Source organism: Telopea speciosissima, chromosome 2 (genome assembly GCF_018873765.1).
Source record: "Telopea speciosissima isolate NSW1024214 ecotype Mountain lineage chromosome 2, Tspe_v1, whole genome shotgun sequence".
Classification (NCBI taxonomy): Eukaryota; Viridiplantae; Streptophyta; class Magnoliopsida; order Proteales; family Proteaceae; genus Telopea; species Telopea speciosissima.
This window is the reverse complement of record NC_057917.1, coordinates 78,778,134-78,795,791: the sequence shown is the minus strand read 5'-3', so window position 1 is coordinate 78,795,791 and position 17,658 is coordinate 78,778,134. Positions and strand designations below refer to the sequence as shown.

At 35.9% G+C, this 17,658-nt stretch overlaps 1 protein-coding gene across 4 annotated transcripts; it reads right to left on the bottom strand.

Annotated features, from left to right (window-relative positions):
- Positions 1 to 8,636: 8,636 nt before the first annotated feature.
- LOC122649483 (protein LSD1-like) lies at positions 8,637 to 15,709 on the bottom strand. Of its 4 annotated transcripts, none has more exons than XM_043842663.1 (7): positions 15,528 to 15,709; positions 13,079 to 13,197; positions 12,392 to 12,505; positions 11,708 to 11,820; positions 9,061 to 9,126; positions 8,893 to 8,964; positions 8,637 to 8,772 (listed from the first exon to the last, which is right to left on the bottom strand). In XM_043842663.1, the coding sequence occupies exons 2-7, from the start codon at positions 13,188 to 13,190 to the stop codon at positions 8,731 to 8,733; spliced, it is 519 nt and encodes a 172-aa protein (XP_043698598.1). In that variant the 5' UTR covers positions 13,191 to 13,197; positions 15,528 to 15,709; the 3' UTR covers positions 8,637 to 8,730. The 4 variants fall into 4 exon arrangements, with proteins under 4 accessions (XP_043698598.1, XP_043698595.1, XP_043698596.1 ...); XM_043842660.1 differs by having other exon boundaries at positions 9,061 to 9,129; positions 15,528 to 15,701; XM_043842661.1 differs by having other exon boundaries at positions 9,061 to 9,129; positions 13,079 to 13,192; positions 15,528 to 15,701.
- Positions 15,710 to 17,658: the final 1,949 nt, after the last annotated feature.

Sequence of the window (17,658 nt, the reverse complement as noted above, 5' to 3'; positions counted from 1 at the left end):
CCAAGTTTTCCTCCACTCGCAATAAATGGGATCCCATTCATTGAAGGGTAGGAGAGGACGGGAATTGGTATTGGGAGGGTATTTTGGAACGTACCAAAACCCTAGGAGGGGTTTGTGAACCCTAGGACATGTGGTGGGTGAACCGTCTTTTATGGGTGGAGGAAAACTTTGTCCTCCAGCACGTGTCCACGTTTTTAAATGAAAGAGTATATTCTAAGGCATTTTACTTGCCTAAAAGATGAGGTATAAACCTAGAGGCATGACGATTGATCTTCATTAATTAAAAAAAAAATACAGAAATATCTGACATGTTGACATAAATAAGAAAATAAATAAAGGTCTATCCAAAAATATCGGACATATTGACATAAAAAAAAAATAAATACAAAAATGAAAATAATTAACATTTTTAAAAGAAAAATATATGATAATATCAGCATTTTGCCTCAATAATCAATGGCATGAGGCTTGGCATGTGTAAGGCTTTTAGGCTTTAGGCATTTTCAAATTAAATGGAATTGTTTATCAAAAAAAATTAAATAGAATTTACCAAGTGGCAAAATAAAGCATTGAAAATCTATGACAACCAAAGGTGCATGAATCAAAAGGGAGCGCATGAAAAATACATGGGAGGCTAGCTATGCGATTACATTAAAGGGTAAATAATCAAATTTAAGGTTGGAATTCGACACATGACCTTGTAAGATTGTGTAGTTTGCTCTATTCAGAAAACTTTTCTTATAAAGAGTACGAGAAGTAGTTTTCTGTCCGGGAGTGTGGCCTACGCCAACACTCCAATGAGTCTATCTCTCTCTTCATCAAAACAAGGGGGCAGCGGTGTCTTTTCATATGGGGAGGAGAGAGATAGACCCATGGGAATGCTAGCGTAGGCCACACTCCCGGACAGAGTTATTTTTCCCAAAGAACAATTACAATCATGACAAGCATCCTTTTTACAACTAGCTACACATTCATCACCAGCAACGCATTAAGGAAAAACTCTCAGGCTAGATATTTTGTTATGTGCCTAATGAGGTTCAATCTAGTGTATAGGCATTAGATTAAGCCAGCCTAGTATGTGATAGGTTAAAGGGTTTGATTTAACGCGTTCCATCAACTTTGGAGCCTTTGATGTATCGGTCTTTTTTTTTTTTTTGGATAGGTATGGAGGGATGTCGGATGTGAACCAGGAGACTTGAACTCAAGACCTCCCGATAGCAATGGGCCTTTACGCACCACTAGCTATGAAGTGCACTAGGCACTTGACCACTTGATGTATCGGCCTAGTTCCTAACATATTTCTTCTGCCTACTTCAAGCAATCTTCAATAGATGTTGAACATCGATCTCTATCTCTTGAGGATCCCACTTCCTCTTCCCATCCTTGCTCTGGTTCTCACTGTATATATATAGGGAGAAAGTTCTCTGTTCAGGAGTGTGGCCTGTATATGTCAGCACTCCTATGAGTCTATCTCTCTCTTCACCATATGAAAAGACACCTCTACCCCCTTGTTTTGAGAAGGAGAGAGATAGACACAAATCCATGATATTATCTTTCTTCACTTTAGGATCATATCTGGAAAAAGAATAGAATCATTGAGAACTACCAAGGTGCCTAGTCAGGTACCAAATCTAGAGGATGACCCATCCTCGGCCCACAACATTGATGTAGTCTTGAACGTGAATTAGGATATTCCCCTCACCACTCATGCATACAACTAATCCAACTAAGAATCTTAATTAGCAAAATCACAATTAGACAAGAGTAGTATAGAATAGCCACTTCAGATGAATCACAAACCCTAATTCTTTAATTAATGGATCTCCTTGATTAATTATCCTTATTTCATCCAAATTTCATTGTCTTTCTTCTCTATATCTCTCTTTCCATTAGAGTGGCAGGTAACATATAAAATTAAACACCAAGTTCTTTCAAATATTCTCTCAATATCTTTTCTTATTCCAATAATCCAAACAATCCTAATTTGGGACACATTCTCATGTATTTAAATAAGAAATAGAATCCAATTCAGTCTTAACAACTTAAATAAATCAACTAAATATTTAGATACTAAGTAAATCAATTATTGAACTTTGAAAATCTTTCAAATAATATCTATAAAAATGGTTATGATAATAATAAAGTAACAAGAACAGAATAATTATTTGATCTTTTGTTTTTAAATAGTTTTAGAGAAGGATTCTGTTTGAAAATTTGTGACAAGGGGACTTCACCAACTTCTGGTTTTTGATTCAGTTTTGGTATGGTAGGTTAAGGGTTTGGTAATGGAACAAACCATAATAAATAGAACTTAATTGGCAGCCATATATCAATTATTTGTTACTTGGAACCCCTCACCCCTACTCAAAATTACTCTACTACCACTTGTTATTAAATCATATTAAGTATAAACCCTTTAAATAAGGGGATAGTTTGGTCTTTTAAAATAAAAAACCATTTCTTAATTAAAGAGAATAAAAGGAGCAAGAATCCTTGAAAGACTAAGGATTTGATCCAAATAATAATTTGATTTTGTTGATTCTGCTTTGATCACTCCAAGATTTGGTGTCTTTATAAGAGTCTTTACTTCAAATATAACTGTCTTAGATGAATCTTACTTCAAATGTACTATTTTTGCAATTGAAGAAAGAGCTCATAGGCCATGGAAGGAGTTTTAAAAAAAATGGTGGGGTCTTAATTAACTCTGGGCTTGGGTCCTTAAATCGTCACATGTCTTATATTCGGGTGATAAGGACTTAAAAAAAAATTGTTTAGTTGATGGGTCTCATCCAAAAGATTACATAAACAAACTGTTTCTATAATCTATTTTTTTGGGATTTATTCTCTTTCTTCTCTGTTCTCTCTAATAAAGTCCCTTTTAAAATTACTTAAAACAAAAATAAATTGAATTACAAACCAACCCATAATCTGTCAAGATTTCATAAAAAAAAAAACTGACCAATACGGACCCAACAAGCACAGTTCGACCCAACCCAGAAGGATTTACTAAAAAAAAAAAAAAAAACCCCAACCCAAAACGAATGATTCTAGAAGGGGGAGGGAGAGTTTATTGCAGCATCAGTTCTTTGTGGGCGATTATTGTCCTTAGGAATTAAACTAAAAATTCTTGATAGACTAGAAATAGAATTGGGCATTCCTATGTGTTACTAACAATGTTGATTTAAAAACAATAATTAGCACGTAGACCTAAGAGATCCTTGTCATTGCGGTTAAGCAGTACGGGCTTTGATGTACTAAGATTGATGTCTCTCTAGCTATATGTTTAGCTGTGAATGAAGAGACACTCAACAAGGAATTCACTTCCTTCAAAAAGAAGAATATATAAAAGAGAGAGAGAGAGATTATTTATACATGATTGAATGAAATCTGGTTCCATTAGAGAGAGAGAGAGAGAGAGAGAGAGAGAGAGAGAGAGAGAGAGAGAGAAGAGAGAGAGATTATTTATACATGATTGAATGAAATTTGGTACCAATGGAATACTTTGTAAATTATTTATAAAATGTTTTAAAAAAAAATGAAACCTTGATATGTTTGATCCCAAAAGTTGCCTCTCTCGAGGCTCAATTTGTATAACAACGTTATCTTGATGAGAGGATGAGACCATCCGTCATCCCACAAATTTGATTTGAACCATGATTGGAGAATCAAGCTATTTGCCATTTAGTAGATCGTGGGTCTGACGTTAAGAAAATGATCCTTTGCCTCTCCTGGGGCTCAATCTGCATGACAACATTAACTTGATGAAAGGACGAAACTGTCGATCCGCCATCCCACAAATTTGATTTGAACCATGAATGGAGAATCAAGCTACTTGACCTTTAGTATATCATGGGTTTGACATAGTATCCCGCTTTGTTAACAAACAACGATTTTGGAGTCGGGGCAGCCTGGATACAAGACTATTGAAATCAAATTTGAAATCATTGTGGTTTTCTATCTGCAGATTACCGCTCTAAAAGCATTTTAGAGGCCCAATTGACGGTATAAATTCTATATACAAGGAATTGCAGTGGACTATGATGGTGAGTGGTGACAGTAATATTTTTCATGCCCGAAGGATTGTCATGTGATATTATATCAATCAAGGTGTACTTATTAATAAATATATATATATTTTTTAATTGAGAATTAAAATATTATCTAATAAACATCTTTAATAGATTATCTCAATGAGATCCTATCCCTTTCCTAATGTAGCAAGCATGAGATTCTACGTATTGATTCGACCCAAATCTTTTCATGATTTGATAACTAAACAAATCAAACACATATATAATGTATGAGTAGGGAATTAGGGGTACCCTATTCTACTAGTGATAATCGATGAAAAGGAAAAAGAATAAAAAAGTGTTTTGGTAATTGATTTGAAAAAACTAAAATAAAATAATAAAAAACACCCTTGTGCTGCAAGTGACATCTTGAGCTACCCTTGGAGCTCATAATATCTAAAGTGAATTTTTAAATTTAATAACTTTTAGTTCTTTAAGACTTATTAATTTCATTTTTAGGTCTCATTTGTCCTCTTGTCTTTGTCAAAAATATATTTTATCTTATGATATTATTTTGTTAAAAAAACAGACTAATAATAAGATATTGCATGATAGGGCCATTCAAATTTGGATCACATTGTGAATGTTTTTTTTTTTTTTTTTGATGAAAGTGTAATCACACAAACCACACACCAATCCGAAAAAGTTAATCGATTTTTAAGACAGTGGAATAGCGGATATACACAACACACGCCCGATGTAAGACTAAACCCACACCCAATCTGATGTGAATGTTCCATCAGATTCTAAGATGGGATTGGACCATTCCTAATTAGATTTGGAATGATGGTAATTTGACTCAAGTCTGATACATCGATATCCCTATTTACACTATGAGAATTGTTTCCCAATGTTTAATGGGTGTATCTCGTTGTCACCAAGTAAGCGAACTAAAAAGTTGTAACTTTACCTTTTTTGCTCCTTAACTTATTCATAAAATTATTTTAGTTATACATAAATAAAAGGGGAAAATAAATTGAAAGTGATCTATCATTACGTCATTTTCATGTGAAATGATAAGATTACCCTTGCTTGCTCATGTGAAATGACAAAATTATTCTTGCTTGCCCATGTGAAATGACAAAATTACTCTTACATTAAATAAATTTTGGGAATTAGATAAGGGGCAAACAACAAAAGGTAAGGTTTTCCATATATAATTGTCTAAATGACACCGCTGTAGATATATTTGAAAAATTTTTTTGTAAGAATTTATTTAGAAATTGTAATCCTCTTTTCCATGTCTTATTCTTAAAACTTCTTTAGATCAACAGTTTTTTTTTTTTTAAAATGATTTTATTTACACCAAAAAAATTTAAAATAAATTGAACATGAACTTGAATGATGTTATTGTCAAAAATCGTCATTATCACATGTGAATTTGTTAGAACAAACACCAAACAAAACTCGAACAAAAACAAAAAACAGAGCAAAATGACATGGAGATTTAACATAGTTCACACACCAGTATGGTATGCTACGTCCACGGGCGAAGGCGAAGATGTTTCACTACATAAATCACAGAAAGTTACAATGAAGATCTTGCAAGAACACCCAAAATGGCGTTGCTTCACTCTCCCAGAAATCCTAAATCGAAAACCCCAAAATTCTCACACACGTTACAACAAAGCGGGTAAAGAACATAAATACTCCTCCATCAGATCGAATCGTCACAAAAAATGTCGAAACTGGTCATTCTTCGAAATAGGTCCTAGAATTCGAAACATACATAACAGAAATGACAAAATTTTACCCTTATTATTTTAAATTGACAAACGAAAAATCCTCTTTTTTTTTCTTTTTTTTCAAGTTTCCACATTTGGGTTCCATGAAATCCACCATTCATTCTCTTCCTTTATTTCCTGGAATATGAAGTTTAAAATCTGAAATTCTTGCACCTTAAATCATTAAATCTTACAGCAAGAATCTTATTATTGTTGCCAGAGAGTCAAGAAAAGCAGAGACTCTGACTGTTAAGATGGCCGTGTCTGAATCTGATAGTCTCCATAGCCGACATTTCTCTGCAAATACTACAAGAGCAAAAAAGTAAATGGACCACAAAACTGAGGTCCATTAAGGACATCGATCTCGAGATAATTAAGTTCAAGACAAGCAGTCAATTCATATCATGTATTAATACAACTCCATCCCTTGAATCTTTCAACCCATTTTGCATGGCTAAATGCATGTCCACTATTCATATAGTTACCTAGCTAGCTTATATGGTCACACTGATACAGACCCTTTGAAACGTGGGAGCCTTGTGCACTAGGTATGGCCTGTTTTTAATACAGACCCTTTGAAATAGTGGCTTCGGGTTGTAAACTAATCATTGTTTTCATCAGTATTTTTGTCTTTATTTATTTTTCTTGCCTTCCGAACATAACTTTAGAGTTATTGATTTAGGATGATCAAATGGATCTTTATTTCCTCCAATTCTCTGCCCGACCTAGTTCCCCAGTTCCTCCAACAAGGAGGCTAAAATGATCACCCTACCCCTGCCCAAACACTCTGCCTAGGTGGGATCCACCGTCCACCCCCCTTGTTAGAGGAACTGGGGAACTGAACCGGGCAGAGACCTGGAGGAGATAATTTTTCGATCAAATGGGATAAAAAAAACCCATTACAAAGCAAGAACACAAATTTTTTTTTTTTTGGTAAAGGACCTAGAACACAAATTAATACAATATAAGATAGAAGTTTGATGATCCAGTGCATCATGGGGCTATCAACTGATTTGTAGGCTTTTCGAAAAGGGTAACCATTTTCAACATGTTAAGGAACATCAAGAAGCCAAGCCCAACGAAGGAAATGATGAGGGGCCCACCACCATGATGGGCACAGAAGGTTCCGAATTGATCGCAGATATTGCGCCACTTGGCATGTGAAGAATTCCCATTCTTCCCTAACTCAACCATAGCAGTTGCTCACACAGTGAAAAAATCTTGTTTATTTCAGAAATTTCTTGTAGACCCTTTGCTCAAGATATGTTGATGATTGTCCAATATGTTTAAATTGTATCCCTTGATCGGATGGCTGGGATTTACTAATCAATGCAAGTTTGAGAGTCCAATCCAACCAATGAAGGATAATTAAACATGTGTGCCTCAATGCTTACAGAGTTTAGGTCATGGCCCAACAAATCCTGGGCTTAACTAAGTTTTTAATTTTGGGCCCAATACAAAGCAGCCTTGCAACTAGGGGTGGGTTTTAGGTTTTAGGCTGTAGTAGTTCAGGGTAATTTCCAATGTAAATCATAATTAATCTCTAATATAACTGCACACTTCTGACCCTAATAAATACGGCCACGTAGCAGTTAAGTTGATAGTGTTGGAATGGCCCCCTTAGTGTCAATGTGGAAAACCAGTCATATTTGTTTTATTGTAAACTTTCCGTACAAATTATATTTTATATAAAAGTTTTCTCCGTGTAAAATTTTTCTACTTTTCAATACCCCAAAAAATTTATTTAGATAGAGTTTTCATACACGGTCTTGTAAACCATGTATGTGAGAGGGTGGGAGTCTCTAGTCATTAACTAAGGGGTGGGGATTTATGATTTTTCCAATTCTTTGTGAGAGACCCTCTCACATACACAGCTTACACAGCCGTGTATGAAAACTTTCTCCAAATGATTTTACTACAAAATTTTTTTATTCCCACCTTCTTACATAGCCAAAAATTGAGCCAAACCCTCAGTCTTAGCTTGCCCTAAGGAGAAAGAAACACTAAAATTTTGACTAGTCAACTGTATGGCTATTCTTCATACAGTTGCTGCATTCATCTTTCTTTATTTATAATATTAACTTAAAAAAAAAAAAGACAAGGGGAAATTAAAAAGAGGGTCAAGTTCAGTTTAAAAATTGTTGGATTTGCAACATTTCTTAACTCTCAACCTGATTGATACCGGGGTAGTTTCTCATAGCCAGATTTAAGAATTGTTGGATTTGTTTCAATCTGGGCAATAACTAGAGCAGTAAATTGTTTACAAGCTCACATTTCACTCTTTCGAGTAAAGCCTAATTATCTGATTTGAGAGTTTTGAGACAAACATAGAGGTCGTGTCTGCCCATCTCAGATTATATCCAAACCCAGCATTGAAAGAGAACCAAGCTGTCACTCTGCTCTCTATTATAAACCAGATATGACCATCGACAATACAGTGATCTACTTTCGAAAACTGATTACGATCCTAACATTATTACATAAAGCAGTAAAAGCAAATTTAAACCAACCCTTCACCCTTCCCCCCCACCCCGACCCCCAAAACAGCCCCCACCTTTTAAAAAAATTCACACACAAGAAGTCCCTTTGAACAAACCAATTTGGAAAGTAATTTGAGCTGCAGGCAAATCTTATAGTTAGCACACGCCACAAGACTCAATCCAGCATTATGGTTTTGATACAAAACTCAGGGGGGAAATAAAATAATGTTTTAAGTATATATTAACATAGTCAGATATGAATTTGTAACAAAAAAAAAAGTGTCAACAAGGTTGCAGGTAACATGGACATTAACACTCATTCCACTGCAATTTTTACATATATCACGGATAAGACAACATTTGAATAATTTCTTGATATTGAGCTCCAGTTCCTTGAACATCTTACATGAATAGGTGGTACTTACAGATGGAACTTGGCCACCAGAATTCGATTATTTATTTTTTCTCAGTGGTGACTCCAACGACAACATTGGTTACCTGCAACATTAAGATTTTGATCATCAATTTCTTGGTTTTAAATACAAAAATGTCAGCCACATTTTGATAATTTCAAACTAAACATCTAAATTAAAGTAGTCAGGAAATGGAGAAGATTACCATTTTCCCACTTTCATCCATGGACATGGGATTCTCAACAACAACAGTATGACCATGAGCATGAGGCGTTAACTGAAGCATACACAAACAATTTATTTAGCATTTAGATTTGCCAGAAACAATCTCGTCTTCTGAAAAGCTAAAATACAGCATGGTTCAAGAACTCACTGTTGATGTTGAGGGCATGCTAGCACCATTCGGTCTCTGCACAGGGATTGGCACTCTCATGCTACCCATCTGTGATCATTAAAACAGCTCAAAATACAACAAATACTAAAATAGAATTGATAGTACTAACAAAACAATGTATGCAGGAGGAACAAATTCCCTGACTTGGTAATTCGAGATAAATCAAAGACCTCCTAAACATGGCATACAAGATCATTGAATTGGACTAACTGAAGGATCAATAGTGACCAGAAAGGAGCTGAACATATGCATGGTTGCATGACATGACCAAAACCATCTGACCTTCCATGCCTCCCATGGGGTACCACTCTTGTATTTGTTTATTTGCAAGAGTGTGTTGGAAGGGGGAAATGATTCAACCAACAGTAATATTTCTTGAGCTTGATTAGTTTCCAGAAAGGCCTTACTATTCAGAGGATCCAAATCATAGTTTATTAATCCTAGTCCAACATAGTAGGAAAACCCATTCAAACCGATCACAAAACCTGGCTTGGCCATACATTGACCAAGCAATAAGCAAAAAACCCAGATCTATTAAATGACCTGGTCATGTTTCTATAACCCAATGGACCATTTAAATGTTTATAATGGCCAGAACATATTAAAATCCATAGCAGTAAAGCATAAGTATGATATAAAAATTATAAAAATATTACATAATTATTGTTTTATTATCATAAATATCTATTTCTTATCAGCGTATATAAATTTTAGTACATTACAAAACACCTATTACTAAATCTTTTCTAATCTCCTTGAAAAAAAATTATACTGACACATGTTTATAAGCACTATATTGGTTGATATATTATATATTTACTGGATCACTAAATCAACCGAAAGACATGGCAATTGATCCATCCAGCCCGCACCCAGACCCTGTCTAGATTTAATTGTTTGATCCAGTGATCCAAATTGATAAACATCCATCGATGAGGTGAAGTGCAGAGCTTGTATTAAGGACTAAGTTAATGGGCTTGTCATTAACCCTACACTTTCTGCCCTGCAGGTTAGAGCAAATAGATTCTACTTTTTTTTTCCCGCTAAAAGGATCATATATATTAAAAATAATGAAAGAAAGAAAAAAGTTACAGAGATACAAGCTGGGTCAAGAGAGACACCAGAAACTCAAAACACAAAAGCACAGCAAAGCCCCACCCCGCACCTTCGGCATGGCCATCAGCAGGGGAGGGACCCACTATCTAACAAACCAAAACAAGAGACTAATGGTACGAGATACGAAATATCAGCCTACTCTGCGCATCTACCAGAAGCTCATCTTGCAGAAGAGGGGGAAGAACAGGAGAAAAGGAGGAAACACCCAGTCTTGCTGAAAATAAATAGTTTGTGAAGTAGCTTTTCTGCAATGGTATATAGCCTGCTGAAAATATATCCTTATGTAGTCCTGTAACTAAAAAAATTGTCTTTGGCAGTGGGATGAATTCCCAAACCAATTCTTTTAAGAGAGAAACGTCTTATCAAAAATTTGGTTAACTAATTTCACCTTTACGCTGAGAACTGCATCTGATGCAGGAATGGTCATAAGACTCTTAGATGATTTGCAATTTAGAAAAAAGGGTTATCACACACAACCAAGCTAATCAACACTCGGATAGAAATTTAGGGTGTAGGAGTAATTATGTGGATAATCCAGGGATATTTTTTCCCCTTTTGAAGGAAAATAAACCAGGGTCTTGATATCAGTGAAATGTCAATCTACTAGTTGACAGTTCCATAGCACTGTTCCAATGTTCTTTTTAAATTATTGTTATTTTTAAATAGGTCATTGCACCGAAATTAGAGACAGCAGCTTTTCATTAATAGTTAACGAAAGGATCATTAATCAGTGGACCATAGTTGTCATGGCGTCTAGGCAACCCTAGGTGTTGGAGGGAAAAAATCTAAGTGACACCAACAAAGCACCTAGGCGACCTAGGAGCTCTTCCAACAAAAAGCGCCTGGACGCCCGCCTAGGCGATGCCTTAACAACTACGCAATGGACCATTTGCACCAGTATGAAAGGATTGAACTGGTTGTTTTACCAAAATTAGATGGCATTGCAGTTGACAGTTAAGGAGCAGATTTATTATAATTCATGGACTACCACCAAATCGGTAATTAAATACTGACACTACCACATGCTTAACTTTAATTTTGCATGAATTTTCCAACAAATAATAGTATGAATCCCATTACAGGATGCCATTAAGTGAACATTGAAGCCATAGACATTGAACCCACAACAACAGATTTAGGATGCAACCATGGTCAGCCAATGCCTCGGCTCAAGAAAGTCACAATGCTGTAACTACCGCATCCTGAATTACTAGTTACAGCATTATCTCTTTCCATACTATAAATAAAAGCTTTTTCACAAGTTCAAATGAGAAAATGAACTTGCCCATATTGATGTCCTATCGATGATTTAGCAATTTAATGTTAATGCTACTGTTCATCTCAAAGTAGTGCAGTCCAAATACTCAAGGTAATTGTATAAACCCTACAGTCTAAAATGTTTTGATTTTGAACAGCTTATACTGTCGTCATTCTTCAAATACATTAATTAAACGAGATGATGGAGATTATTAAAAACTAAAATTCAAATAATACAATCAGATGAACTCACCCCAATGTTTGTAACATATTGACAGACTGCACATTTGACTGACGGAGCTCCACATGGATACATAAGCATTGTATGGCACTGGCCGCAGTTCACATGGGCAACATTGCTAGATGCTTCACAGAGATAACCAAAGAATATTTAGACTCTGAAAAGGTAAATAATGAAAAAAAGAGAGAACTGCATCTTCTTTTTTTCCTTGTGTGTGTGTGTATGACAGAGAGAGAGAAAGAACTTGGACTTTATATTCATCTTGGACTAAAAGAATTGAACTGAAATTAAGAAATTTGGTATGAATAACATGAATGAATGGATTGGAAAAATCCATCCCATATGCTTTGGTATGAAGAACACACCTCCAAAAGTGTAGAACCCATCACACGAAGATATTACTATGACAAAAACTAATGTGACAAGAGGATCCTAACTGTCTAATCTTTTGAAAATAAAAGGTGCAAGAAAAGGAATTTATGGTAACATTCAATCCCATATCATGTTTTCATATACAACACGTTGATAGTGAGATATTCAATAAGCAATGAACCTTGAACCCATATACATGTGCCATTGCAGGTGCAGGGATCACCATTCTCCCTGTACCCCATTAATGACATAAATATCCCTCTTAACCACTAATCATAGGCATTGATCTTTCATATGCTTCTCAAAAAATTGACAAATTTATACCTGGTCTTGCAAGATTAAGTGTGTGGCAGCATAAGCATCTCACACTTGATGCCCCACGAGTATACATCAACAATGTTCTGCAACCTCCACATACCAGCTGAGCCATTTCCATCCCTGTATGGCATATGTCGTGGAACCAAAAATTATTCTCAACTGTTCCTTCAGGGTCCCAACAGATATTTTAAATGCCATTTAAACCATAAAATTGTTCCCAAATTAAAATTTGAAAAATCTACTATGACAATTAATAAGTTCAGCAATGAAAACACCAGCAACTTCAATGTAAACGAAAGATTAGTAGCAGAAATAAGGGGCAATCTAGATGCAAATTTGATATATGTGTTTCTGCTGGCACATTTCTCCCTTCATTAAACCAAAAGTAGAAAGATGGAACCCAAATATGACATCATAATTAAATGCAAGCAATATTGAGTTATAAACTCACCCTATGATATTGCGACTTAATCAAACTGGAAAACTTTCCAGGCTAAGCTAATATGTCAAATGCTAACACTAGCCTCTAATCAAGAATTTCTTCTATTCTACCAAGTACAATTTCTAATCTAATCAATGGAAAAAATTAGAAAAAAAAAAGGTAAATGAACAAAGATATAAAAGTAAACGGTTTTTATTTTTTCTTTTTCTCTTTCTCTTTCACATAAAAGAAATTAATGGGAAGAACAGTACCTGGAAGCGGGGCTGGGGAAATTGTATTGCACATTGCACAACGGACATTTGTAGCTCCTCTCCGATAAAGAAGAAGGTTCCTACACCCGTTACAAACAAGCTGGCTCTGCATACCTAAACTGTCAATAAATTAAGCATTAGTTTAATAGCAAGAGTGAATTTCCCAACTCAAATCAGATGAATCTATCTTAACTTTTTTGTACTATTTCCAAGGTTTCAATAATAAATTCCACAACAGCTGCAAAATCTTTCGGAATCAAGGTTTTAGAGATTGTGTTGTACTCCAGAGCATTCCCAGGCTTTACCAATTTGGATTAGCAATCCAAACAATCCAAGACCCAAAGAAAACTATTATACTAAAACAATGCAGTTCCCGACCCACTCCCATCTGAGATTGGATCGTTTACATAGAAGCCCAGTAAAGCTCCAGTAAAATACAATTTGAAAGTCCATGACACTCTCAATTATGATACTGCAATGAATATGGATAACTGAATGAGACAAATGCACTAAAACCCTCATCTTTATAGTCATTATAAATGGGATTTCTCAACCTTAGAAGGTAAAGGACATAGCATATGCCTAGAGTATTGAAGCAGCATATAGAGAAGCTCATGCATCACAAAAGGTTAAACTTAGAGGGAAAAAAACTTATATTCAGACACCTTGGCAGGCACAGTTATCAATAGATGTCTTATCTCATATATATATATATATATATATATATATATATATATATATATATATATATATATATATATATATATATTCATGCATGCAAATTGAGGTGTGGATATGGCTTTATTAATAGCAAAAGGTATCGTGAAAGAACAATATGACAATAACATAGAAGGATCAAGTCAAGAAACTAGCTGAGCTTCAAGTTTCCTCCAGCTGAGAAAAATGGATGTTTGACCATTTTCCGTGTACTGACTTGTCCAACCTCAAGAAGAAATTAACAAAAGTAATGGGTTTCCAAAGAGCGAGAGACGCAGAGAATAAAACCGGCAATATATGGTATTGCATGTTTTGAAAGAAGATTTACTTCACAGGGAGTTCTTTGGGATTGGAGGTTTTATTAGATTTAGACCGCTAACTTAGCAATAGATAATGGGAGTGCACCGAATTATACTTCAATTATCCGGTAAGCATTATGCACACGAATTAATTTACAGACTAAATCATAGAAAAGCACCAATACATGAATCTGGTCCCCATCCCTGCAGAATAAACATTACCAAGATAAACAAATGTTTCACGGTTTGGCAATCTCGGTCAAGCAGCACTGAGGAATTTGTTCAGGAACAGCTCAGGCTCCATAAATTGTGTTCCTCAGGTCCAAGTGGAGTGGCAGATTCAATCTTCACAGACCAAAGACAGAGATCTTCGCATAAGGATAAAGTTCTCAGCTTGCAGAATGTCACTTTAGAATGTGAGTTGCAGGCTTGGAAAAAACCAATGAATGAGGAGGCCCAAGCCCAAGGGAACTAAAGTTCATCAAGTGCAGTTTCTAGTCATGTGAGGCAGAACTAAACTGTTTATTTAAGTGGGAGTTTATAGTCTGACCACATAATTTGGTCATAGAGGTCCAATAACCTAGTCCCAGGAATTGATTTGAGGGTTGGGAATAATGACCAATGGCAAATGAGTCTTGTGTGACATTCTTCAACGAAGTGTACAGCTGAAATGAAAATGAAGCTTATATACAGGAGAAATTTATTAACCAATACCTTGTCCCACATAACCATCAAATGGAAACATTTTGATTTGAAAAATCACCTTCTACACCAAATGCAGGCAAAGCTTTTGCAATACAAACTAATTGAAAAAAACAATAAATGATGCGTAGTAGAAGTCCTGTAACTCCTGTCTACATGAAGGTATGTTTGGCAAAACTACCTGGGAAGGTATTCATTTTCGAACAGATTGGTAATTGTCTCGTGAGTTAGATTACTGAGTATAGTCTAGTCCATTAACCATTAACGATTAGCCGTTAACGAAATTCTGAGCTTCTCTCCAATGGAATTTTACGAGGCTGACTGTCCCCAAATGCATGCAATCATTTTTTTCTAGTTTTCGATGTTACGAAAATGGTTCTAAACGAAAACGATAAAAATCCACATGCAAACGAATTAGCTTCCCGTAACCATCCTCCAAGACTTCTCCATGTTCTTCCACGTCGAAATTATACTAAGTTCATCTGTAACAATTAAACGCACCTTTTTTGCCCCTCAGATCATTAATTTCATTACAAAGACGAAGAAATTAAACTACAAACATAACAGGAGATACCAAACGATCAGAAAATTTAGCCTCTTTTTTTTTTCAAATGAAATTTAGCTACAATGAGAATTCCCTTAAGTTGTAAAAGACCCATATCACAATTACGGAGCAAAACCAATATACGGTTTCGGATTGTGAGAAAATAAGCAAAATTTATTGAGATTACCTCGATAGACCCGGAAAAATATACTGAGAGACGACTGAAATACCCCGAAGAATGTCCGGGTTTCGGGGAATCCGATGGAACCCCTAACGATGTCTCAAGATTTTATCTAGATCCAAATCTTAAACATTCAAGTTCAAGCAAGAAAGATCTATTTTTGCTTTGCTCAAAGTCAATAGAAACCCTAGAAACCTGAGGGTTTTTTGAGGAAACGAAGCTTTCAATGGGAAGGAGGAGGAGGAAAGGAAAAACTTGTCGACCTTCTAAGAATCAAGGTGGACATTCCAGATCGAGTGTTTAACGTAAGACTTTTACACGCACGCGGCTTAGAATATTTAGACATAACGTAATCTACTCGCCATTTAACTTTTATTAAATTAGAGTAAATTACTCCCCCCCCTCCCCTCGATTATGCTCTAATGACAAACCCCTCCCCTGGGTATTGAGTAATAACTCTCCCCTCCCCTGCATTAACAAGATTCTATCAACCGTACCCATTCCGTTAAAAATGGCTGTTAAATGATAGAAAAAGATTATATTACCCTTTCACAGTTTGTCTTAAAATATTCTAATTTCTCTCTCCTTGCTCTATCGTCTCCAACCTTTAGACAAGAGAGAGTGAAGATGAGGAGCTGAAACAGCCCCTATTCCTTCTTCTTGAATATCCCATGCCCTTCCTCCTTCCTCCTCCAAATCTTAAATATCATAAACCCACCAACCCCAATCAGGATCACAACCGAAGCAACCAACAGAGCTAGACCTTACCTTCCCCAAATCGTTTCCCCAAAACCTGCAAACCCAAAACGAAATACTTCCAAAATTAAATAAAAAAAGAAGAGATAAAGTGAACAAATTCTGATGAATCAGCTACCTCTTAGAGAACTTGTGTCATGAGGCTATTTCCATGTTCTTTGATGGATTCAAAGAAAGAATCATCCCACTCAACTTCAAGAATTTGCGCACCATAAGCCGCTTCAAACGAATCAAACCCCATTGTTGAAATCGTCCACAATAGCTGAAAACCCAAGAAGGTTTTCATTAGATAGAGGCAAAGTGTCCAGAATGTAAAGGAAAACTCTTGTAAGGGAAGCAGAGACATTAACCAAAAAATGAAACCACATTCATAAACAGAATACTGATCCAGTCTGGCTGTTGAAAACATGAAGAAGAGCACCCAAACCCGGCAGTCCACTAGACAGATGGGTTCTGAGACAATCTCAATTAGACTCAAAATCCCATTTGTCCGATTGCACAGCAGCAACTCATATCCCAGCAGAGATGAAGGAACCAGAGGGAGAAATGACTCAAAAAATTGCAATTTTTTGATATTCAAAAAGAGGGAATCATGGCTTTAACCTCTATCAACATAGGAATCCCAAGTCAAAACATGCAAGAGGTTACTGAATCCAAATTCCTCTTCACCGAATTGGGTTTTAAACCCTAAGAAGGAAAGAAATTACCAAAAAATAGGAGGAATGAGCAGTGATTGTGGTTCTGAGAAGGGTTCAATGAGGATATGGGAGAAATCCTGAATCGCAAATCCCAAAGCCTGTGAGTTTTGAATCTCTTATGCTCTCACTGTTTCGTTCTCTTTCTTCTTCAAACGAAGAAGAAACCTGCTGTCTGAAAACCCTTTTTGTTTTTTGGGCAGAGTCTGAAAACCTTTCTTGCTTTTGAAAACCAGAGAAACCGATCTCAAACCCCTTTGTATCCATCTCTCTTTCTTTCTCTGCCTCCCTCTCTCTGTGTTTTTTGGAAGAAAACTGAACGAAGACGATGGAAGAAGAATCGAGAAATGGGGAAGAAGATGATGGTGCTGTGAGCCTGTCCTCTCGCTCAGGGGTATTATTATAATATCACAATTATAAGGGTAGTTTGGGGTTTAAATAAATGTATTTAGGATGATATCATCACTTAACAGCCATTTCTAACGAAATGGGTACGGTTGATAGAATCTTGTTAATGCAGGGGAGGGGAGAGTTATTACTCAATACCCAGGGGAGGGGTTTGTCATTAGAGCATAATCAAGGGGAGGGAGGAGTAATTTACTCATTAAATTATTATTAAGGGAAACAGTTTTCTGTCCCGGACACTCCCATGTGTCTATATCTCTCCTCCTTAAAACAAGGGGACA